The sequence below is a fragment of the Engraulis encrasicolus genome, chromosome 15 (assembly GCF_034702125.1).
Source record: "Engraulis encrasicolus isolate BLACKSEA-1 chromosome 15, IST_EnEncr_1.0, whole genome shotgun sequence".
NCBI lineage: Eukaryota > Metazoa > Chordata > Actinopteri > Clupeiformes > Engraulidae > Engraulis > Engraulis encrasicolus.
Genome location: NC_085871.1, coordinates 25,189,307 through 25,199,306, shown reverse-complemented (window position 1 = coordinate 25,199,306; position 10,000 = coordinate 25,189,307). Strand labels below are relative to the sequence as shown.

The following is a 10,000-nucleotide window of genomic DNA, read 5'->3' as shown; positions in this document are numbered from 1 at the left end:
AGAACTCGAGTCTACTTTCCTGCGTGGACGTTCGCGTTCAATGCGCGGCTCCCATTGAAAATGAATGGCTACTGCCCGCGGATAGAACGTGGACGTTGACTGTGAAAGGCAGCCCGCGAACCTCTCGGACTCGCACTGCTCACGGAGACGTTAAGGAAACCGTAAGGCCTGTTGGCCGGATGTAGCCCGCCAGATAGTTCAATCCTAGCCAGGCCACACCCTCCTAGTGGTGCAACACCTTTGGTGTTGCTTGTAGTCAGGCCAAGAGCAATGTAAATATCGTTTCTGATGAGAACTCCACCCACTTTGTCAGGAACCAACCAACCAATAGCTAACCAAGGGAGGTGGGTCAACAATGCTGTTTGGGAAACGTCAATTGTTATGCTCTTGGTCTGACCAAGTCTCGAAGAGATTTGAAAGTCGATGATAATCAGGCTAGTTCAATCCGTCCCCAGGCATGTAGAGAAAGCAGAAGTAAGGAGAAGAAAATCTCAAGCTCATTACAAAGTTGCGGCAGTCTCAAGAATTCAGGATTTCAATACATGAGAGCAATGTTGTTGTTGTTCACCATCACAGTCACTGATATACCCACTGTCATCCAACTTGAATTGATTGATGAATGTGATTCCGGTATGAAACAAATTTGCGTTATTTTTCAATTAGGCCTACGTTACGGGCCCCTGGACGGAAATGAGTTTGAACCCCCTGGTGAATGTGGTGGCCAGGTTGGTGGGGAGTAATTCACCAGTGCTCTCCCCCCTATCCTCCTTCATGACTAAGGAAACCTGAGCATGGTACCATCCCACCATAGTGTTCCTCTGGTCCAGTGTTTTGGGCTGCCCCCTGACATGGGTTAGACATAAATGCAGTATCCGTTGTGTGCAGTAAGCACTGTGGGCTGTAGAGTGCTGTGTCACAATGACAGTTCTTTCCCATGTGGGCTTTCATCGTGGTTCAATAAATAATGAGTTTACCTGTTAGCAGAGTGCAATTTGTAAGGGTGGATGGGGGGGGAGATTTTCTCCTGTCTGATTTTGATACATTCACTTCCTCTACATGGTTTTCATCTTGTATTTCATGATGATTAAGATATTAGCTCCAACGATGTTGCTTAAAATATTAAAAGGGTCACCCTGCTGGGGTTTTTCCAGCAACTCATCCTGAGATTAATCTTAAAAGTGTTTTTATTTTCTTCAAAGAAATGTTCTCTAGTCTAAATTGATGTTTTCTTCACACTCAAAGTTGTTTATCTAATCTTAGCTGTTGAGCGTGCCTATTCCCTCTTGTACTTCAAAATAATGAATTCCACCATATCACCGACATTGAAGTATCAAAAAGCTTCCACCACCATATAATTTCAATTTTCTATAAGCACTCTGCTTCACATCCATTCATACAGCTTTATAGTGATTGGCATACAGAAAATGGTCTTTGTTGTTAGCGCCAATATCACCATACTTGTGATCATAATATTATCATCATCATCATCATCATGCTATTGACATCATCGAGATGTAGGCCTATTGTGCATTTTGCATCTTTGTTCCCTTCAATATTCTTCCCTATCTGGCTAACTTATACTGTCAGATTGAGTCAGAGTGAGTGGCTGTCAGACGTAATTGCATTTCTCTTTCATTTATGGACAGAGTAAGAGGATATTAGTGGCAGCTGTTGAAATTTTAATGAGACCTCTAAGTAGTGTCTTCTTTAATTTTCCTATGCCTGCTGTGAGATTCAGACAGACAGACAGACAGACAGACAGACAGACAGACAAAAAGACAGAGATATACACAGAATGTGACCAAATAAGTCAAAGCCTCTCCAAATTTTTGCCACATAGGCCTACTTTTATTAATGCAGGACTTTCCAAACAAAAGCACAGCCACAAACACAGACACAAACATTAAACAGCCTATAATGTGCAGACTGTCTTCATGCAAAGGCGTATTTATTTCACGCAATTGACGCCCATTTTTGGCATGTCATAATACAGCTGTCGAGAACCTTCGGACAACTTGTAGCCAGGGGAGCGGTCAAACTGCTATTCCCGTATTCAGAGTAGACTAAATCTAAATAAAAAATAGGAATAAAAACAAATGCATTGCCATGACACACGGTAACCCTATCACGCCGGACGCATCATATTTGATGCATCAAATTCAAAGCCCTCTCCACGCTGACACAAAAAAAAATCCATCTCAAAAACATCCTGCGTGTCATTTCCAAACGTCCTGCAGTACACGGAAACCGCCACAAGAGAGCAGCGGTCAACAACAAGTTGATCACAGCTCGGCGAAAAATGCAAAAATGGAGTAGAAGCGGTTTCCCTGACCGACGCTGAGATATCGTCAAATTGCAAAAGGTTTGTGTACAAATTTCCGAAATATAACTCTACATCCTTTAATTTGAACACTTGCTTTGTGCAATTAATCAAGGAAGGGTTTATATGTTTACACCATGTTGCAGAGAGATCGTGCTAAAACTGATGAAACAAATAAGCACCATCCGGCGGTGGCAGGAAGTCAGCCATCAATGCATTTGCTCCATAGGGAAACTTACAAAGCATACCACGACGATCGTTTAACAAAACACACAAGTTGTTTTACTTCAAGACAAAGATATTGCCTTAAGAAACAGGTTTTACTTGCAATTTTGAAAATGTAATGCAAAATGTTGAAATTATGATCTCGTAAAAAATGCATTGAAGTGAATGGAGAAATGGTCCAATTGTAGTAATGGACCCATATATTCAAATTACACATCAAAAATTAATAATGATCTATATTACACTCATAAATAGGTTGTTAAGCATTCGATCAGCTATGTTTTTACATAGATTTTAAAAAATTACCCAACCAGGCTGTGGGAAATGTAAAATATGGTCCTGCTAAAACAAGGATCGGCTTAAGAAAATGGCAGGATCTCACTAGATATTTAAAGATAATCCTCAAATTAAATTGTCTGACAACTTTTTTAAATTAAAAAAAAGTTGTAAATGCGTTAAAAGTCATTTTTCAATGGTCATGAAATTGGAATTTTCATTCCTTTAAAGCCTGATGCATCATATATGATGCGTTAAATATCTCAGTGACTTTAACAAAATGTTGATTTTTTTTTTTACCTTTCTTATAAGGGACCAATATTGAAGCAAATTCCAAAAAAATAGAATTTTCTCTCATTGCTTTCATGGTTCACGTCTCACAGGGTTAAGCCTCCATAAGATGTAGCTATAGCCTACGCTAGCCCAAAAAGTGCAAAAGTGCATTAAGATGCGACGCATTTGCGAGTGAAGTCATGCTCCTCAAGGAGCGGGTCAGTAAAACAACTAGTCTGTTGCTTTACTTTTGCCAAGAAAGAGTGAAATTGTGTCGAAATTGTACCCTGATCAAAACCATGCCTAAACTTGCCACAGGTGTTGTGGAAAACGAGTTAACTTGCAAAGGCGTGAGGCACAAACACGGTAAACGGTTCAAGACAGCATGTTATCTTAATGCTATACTGTAGTATGATGACATTTTGAAATGCGAGACAAATACAGATATATAATCAAGAAACCACATACGGTAACACTTTATTTTAGGGATACATCTATTAGCACTAATACATACAATGTTAATGCCTTCATAAGTAACTTGTAAGGCATGTACTAAGCAAATGCTAAGGCCTACTAGGTCATTACTAAGGTTAGATTGATAATAAATCCCTTATTGTGCATGAACAAGACATTTGCGATTCCGAATACATGCCTAACAAATGTTTGATTTTGCTTTGTACATGCCTTACAAGTTACTTATACAGGCATATTGTATGTATTAGTGCTAATAGATGTATCCCTAAAATAAAGTGTTACCAAACATAGTCTTTAGTCGAGCCATATTTCACAGCAGAAACGCCACAAAACAGTTGCCCACACGTTGGCAGAAAATCGGAGTGGAACAATTTTGACTGTGGCATAATCAGAAAAAGAGACAGACAGACAGACAGACAGACAGACAACCAGAGTTAAGCTCAAAACATCTTCGAGAAACACTATCCTTCATCACACCATGTGTCACGGCCAAGCATTGTCAAACAGTCAGTGTCCCCATGAAAGAGAATCAGTTTAAATCAGAGGATAGAAGAAAACGAGCGTGGAATTATAACCTGTTCCTCCCCAAGGTCCAGTTGTGGCAGGGGAGTGAGGAAGGGGGATGGATTGAAGTCTAATTGAATTTCCTCACGGCTACAAAGTGGCTTTAACTAGCTCTGGAAATAGGTGGACACAGTGGCAGGCAGAGGAAAGGTGTGTGTGTGTGTGTGTGTGTGTGTGTGTGTGTGTGTGTGTGTGTGTGTGTGTGTGTGTGTGTGTGTGTGTGTGTGTGTGTGTGTGTGTGTGTGTGTGTGTGTGTGTGTGTGTGTGTGTGTGTGTGTTTTTGTGCGTGCGTGTGTGTGTGTGTGTGTTTGTGTGTGTGTGAGACAGACAGCTGGAGGGGAAGCGGTAGACAAGAGCGTGGGAGACAAATTAGACCAGAATGACTGCCTATCTCCATGGACTCTGCACACACGGGCCTGACACGGATGTGGAAAAAAGCCCAGTCACACACGATACAATCAGTGGTGGAAAGAAGGGAAGAAAAGACAGATGGAATTAAGGAAGAATAGATGAAAGGAGGAGAAAAAAAAGAGGTCCCTGGCTGCTCCTAGGGGACAAATCGACAAATGTATAATTTAGTGGCTTCTCCTGTGACCTGGAAGTCAATCGCATGTGGCTCACGGTGACACTTTCGGCTAAGATTCTAGAATACTAGCACAAGTGATCCTTTTTTTTTCTCGGCGGAGTGCCCATTATCTACCTTAAGTCGTCAGTTTCTCTTCCATTGTAAAATGAGTTTTAAAATGTAATGATTTAAATTTTAATAATTTTAATCATCTCTGTGAACAAAAATGACATTTTCAGTTCCCATAAACCTCAAGTTCGAATAGCCTTCGTTAAATATTAATGTTAGCTTTAAACAGATTTTGAAACTACATATCTCTTATCGCTCGGCTGATGATGGGCTTCATTATGGTTCTCATTGTCTATTTTTCCAGTTTGGTCTTCAAACATGAAAACCTTTTCAAAACACCTCACATTTGCACAATAACCCTCCATGGGAATATGTTGAGGTGTAGAGTAGAGTCTCTCGGCTGTTAAAAAGAGAGATCGTTTTGTGTCCAACCTTTGCAATTGAAGAGACATTGCTACTAAGTTGTTGTTATCCCATTAGTTCGCTTATCTCCCGTCCCTTTAGGGTAGGGTGTGTGTCATAGCGGTGAACTGTTATGGGAGTAAAGTGTTTTCACTGACTATTACAGTGTGACTATTACTATTACATCTGTGTTTTTGTTCCAATACTTTAAGAGGGGACGTACAGTCGGGATCTAAACAAACAGAATGGCATTAGCGATGCTCACTGCACTACGCTGAAGCTGTATGCACGCCAACATTTTTCAAAGTTCATGAGCTGCAGAATATTTGGGGATGTTGCCATGACAAAATGGACCTCCCTGGAGATTCTGTGTGTGATGTCATTGCGTGCTGTCCTGTCCCCTCTGGACATTTGTCCTACATGTGTTTGTGTTTGTGTTTGTGTGTGTGTGTGTGTGTGTGTGTGTGTGTGTGTGTGTGTGTGTGTGTGTGTGTGTGTGTGTGTGCGTGCGTGCATGGGTGCGTGCGTGCGTGCATGCGTGCGTGCATGGGTGCGTGCGTGCGTGCATGGGTGCGTGCATGGATGCGTGCATGGGTGCGTGCATGGGTGCGTGCGTGGAAGCAGACGTGGGAGCGTGCGTGCGTGTGTGTTACAGAGAGAGAGAGGGGGACAGGGCATGGTGTCCGTGTCTGTGTCTGTGTCTGTGTCTGTGTCTGTGTCTGTGTCTGTGTCTGTGCATTGCATTACGCACCTTGAGTGTCTGGTCATTTTTGAATGCATGCCCAGTGGGCATACTTAATTCAAGTCTTGTGAGGGGACACCGTCCCTACAGAGGCCATTTGAAAGACAACTCTCAGATGCAGAGCACCTATGCATGACTCACACAGCGATCAAACATACAGCACACACACAGCACCAGGGCCGGCGACGATAGACAACACAGTCGCCTATAGGGCACCAAATGTCTTAGGGGCGCCAGTAACACCCAAAAGTTCCACAAAATTCAAGTCAAGTGGAATAAAACATTAAACTTTACATTGCCAATGATTATTCATGGCCACTCAGTATGTACTCTAGGTGGTAGATCAGATGTGCTCAATCAGAGGTACATAGGGTTTACAGATGGCAATTTCTAAATGCACAAAACGGAAAGAGGGTGCTTGCCAAGGCCACCAAATTGACAAGAACTGGCCCCTGCTCAGCACACATGACCATGGGTGAAAGTCAAACTACCTCCTCCTGTCAGTTCCTGTGGCCTCCAGTTTTGTGACTCATGACTCAACGTCGTTAAGCTCGTTGAGTCGTTAATGCTAAAGGTTTCTTTTTTCAATATTTCGACAAACATAGGCCTGCAATTCAAAGGTCACTCTCTCATTTGAGATGGTGAATGGAACTGAGGTCCGCACAGCAAAAATATTTGCTCTTTGCTGGTTGACAGCAGGAGGACTTCATTGTTTTCTCCAAAGAGGCTGGGCAACACCGAGGAAAAAGGACAGGAGGGCCAGGAAAGGACAGGAGAAAGTAGTTTGATTTGCACACACTTAACAGGAGAAGTCACCTGACAGAGGCTATGTCAGAATTGACGTGTCACCCTGCTTCTTACACTATGAAACAAGGCATGTACTGTACCTAATGCAGACATCAAGGGGGCTATTAATACATTCATTTGGATTAATTCATAGTTTGTCCGCTAATATTGCTAGAAATTCACAGGACAGCAAATACGTCCATTAACCATGCATGTGAATACAAGTCCTTTTTGTCCGCGACCCACCGTCAGTACCGCCATGAACCCCCTGGGGGTCCCTGCCCCCAGTTTGGGAACCTCTGATCTACTGACCCATCTATTGAACTGTTTTCTTAAAGCCCAACTGGGAAACTCCAACTCCCATTGTCATTGTGACACAGCACTCCACAGCACAACGAAATTGCATTTATGCCTCACCCGTGCAAGAGGGCAGCACGCAGTGGTGTCCCAAGGGAGCAGTGCGGCGGGATGGTACCATGCTCAGAATACCTGTCATGGAGGAGGATGGGGGAGAGCACTGGTTAATTACTCCCCCCACCAACTTGGCGGGTCGGGAGTCAAACCGGTAACCTTTGGGCTACAAGTCTGACGGCCTAACCGTTTACCCATGAAAAATGAGGTGTGAACAAACCATGTACCACTTTCATGCTGCTATCACCCTCTGCCACCAGTAAACAGCCCATGCTATGCATATCCATGAGACAGGGATGCATTAAATAGCTCTGTATGAACACACACGCACACGCACACGCACACGCACACGCACACACACACACACACACACACACACACACACACACACACACACACACACACACACAGAACGAGGCAACAAGGAAAGAAAAACTTGGCCACGGCTTGGGAAGACTAATAATTAAACAGTAGCATCATCTTGCACACACCATCACCGAGCTGACATGCTAACCAGAGCCTTTTTGCTTGAGCAGACTGGCCCCCTCATCACAAGAAGCAATGTGGCTCTTAAAATATGGCTCTGATATATAGCTAGCAATATAACTTAGATAGCCTTTACGTACAACGAAGGGTGGTGACTTTACAGACTTCACAAACACCAAAAGGTGCCACTTTCAGGAGTATATCATACATGGAATATTTACTGTATATGGACAGGCATTGGAAATTATCTTTTGGCCATAAATGCTATGATGCTGGCTGTTTGGTTGTTATGCAACCTACATGTTATGTAGCCTATCTCTCCCTATCAAATAAATTAAACTAAACTAAATATTTTATATGAATAATTCTTAAAAGTTCGTAACCAGTTTTTTCTGTATGGGAAGGTTTGGTAACCACTGTCATAGTGTGACAGGTCTACGTGTACCTTATTAGTTCAGTGAAGCCAAAGCAAACATGGCCGCCAGAGGCCTGTTCCCACTGGTGGCCAAGTGTCAGCTCTTATGAGTGTCTAGGAAGACGCCTGCAAAGGCCTCATGTGACACTCTCTAAACTAGGGATGGCAAACTCAGGCGCCCATGGAGTCATTTTAGTCAGCCCTCGACCTAATTTCAAATGTGTATTAGAGGTGCACGGTGTAATATTTTTAGTTGTTTCTTTCCAGAATTCATGGTCCCTTTTCCATGAATCCATAGGACCTACCACCATTATCAAATTCTGAGCATTGATTATGACCGGGAAAATGGCACTTTTCATACATTCCATTTCCAGAAATAGGCATTTTTAGCAGCAAAACTTACTTTACTTTGATCATACTAGTAAATATGATTTGATTATTTACTAAATATTCATGAAAATATCCAATTTGGCAGTAGACAGCACAGTTTCATTGAACAGTAGTTGCAATACCTGCTCTGGCCACATCTTACACAGTGCGACTTTAAAGTTGACCCACATAGGCTATATCATTCATGTATAACGTAACAAGACTTCAAGTGTTTGCGTTCACTTTACTGAGCTAAAAAGGTGGCACTGTCACACTATGCCAGTTTTGTCAGGACCATTACAGTCAAGAAACACAAAGACAAGAAATTCAATATGCAATTTCTTTATTGAAAATTCATGAATTAGATTTGGCAGTATGGCTCTGTTCAGAGGTGCCCCCTGGATTTCCATGGGCACCAAGGAAAGGAGGGATTTAGGGGACAGCAGCAGCAACATAGGGAAAGCTCACCCAATTTAAGATTAGGAGAGCAAACAATTACCCCCATGAGCAGAGCGTGGAGAGAGGAGAGTTGATTAGCTGATCTAGAACATCTGAGACAAATAATAAGCGTGTTTGGGTTTTCTTTTGTTGGAGTTTTCCCCTGGCTGTGCATGCGCACAACTCAACCTCTGATTGTTGGAAACCGCTGTCGGTCAAAAAATTAGCTCACATGCTTGGCTGAAAGTATCTTGTCCCTCCTCACAACACCATGTTTATAAACAAAAAAAACCCCTATCTAGACAAGACAGGAATGGTTGGGGGAAAGAGATGGGGTAATGTTGGGAAATGACCCAGGCCGGATTCGAACCCAAGTGTGTGCCCCTGGGCAATGTTGCCCATACACTGTATGTTCAATGTTAAATGTTACATTGTTATCTCTATCACTTATTGTTACTGGTTTATCACTGTTCCATTACTGTCACTCACCAATGTTAAAATGCTCAGTTATTATTTATTACTTCATCACTTTACTGTTATTGGCCCATCACTGTTAGCTTAACCTGTCTTGCACTTTGATGTCAGTCTGTAAATGTCAGTCATTTGTATGTGTATGCCGTTACATTGTATAGAGAGAGAAACGTAATTTCATTTTCCTTGTATGACCTGTGCATAAGAAAGTGACAATAAAAGCTGACTTGACTTGGGACTATGGTACGCTGTGTTAGCGCAGTGTGCCTCAGTGGCCCCCGAAAGAACATTTATCAGACTTGTGAAGGGAACTGTGGCGCACGTTGAAAGCAGCTTGTCAATTGACTTTATAAGTGAATAGCCCATATTTTGTCATTATGACACAGCATACTGTGCCTAGCCCATGAGATTGTGAGCAAGAGTAAAGAGGTGGGTTTATTTTTGCCCTTCGAGGGTGGCAATGGATTGAGCTCCTCTGATAAGTTGCAATAGGGCATTCAGGATGAATATGCAGGGTCCCCATTATTAATGTGTGTGTGTGTGTGTGTGTGTGTGTGTGTGTGTGTGTGTGTGTGTGTGTGTGTGTGTGTGTGTGTGTGTGTGTGTGTGTGTGTGTGTGTGTGTGTGTGTGTGTGTGTGTGTGTGTGTGTGTGTGTGTGTGTGTGTGTGTGTGTGTGTGTCCTCCTGCAGTGTTGTGTGGACCTCAGCTCCAGG

General features: G+C 42.6%; 1 protein-coding gene across 1 annotated transcript in view; it reads left to right on the top strand.

Annotated features, from left to right (window-relative positions):
* The window catches only part of nrip2 (nuclear receptor interacting protein 2), an 81,956-nt gene that overhangs the window by 71,133 nt on the left and 823 nt on the right, over nucleotides 1–10,000 (top strand). The window contains exon 6 of the mRNA XM_063217963.1: nucleotides 9,977–10,000. This exon is cut by the window's right edge and continues 823 nt beyond it. Coding sequence (XP_063074033.1) covers nucleotides 9,977–10,000 — 24 coding nt within the window. The remainder of the gene's footprint in view (nucleotides 1–9,976) is intronic.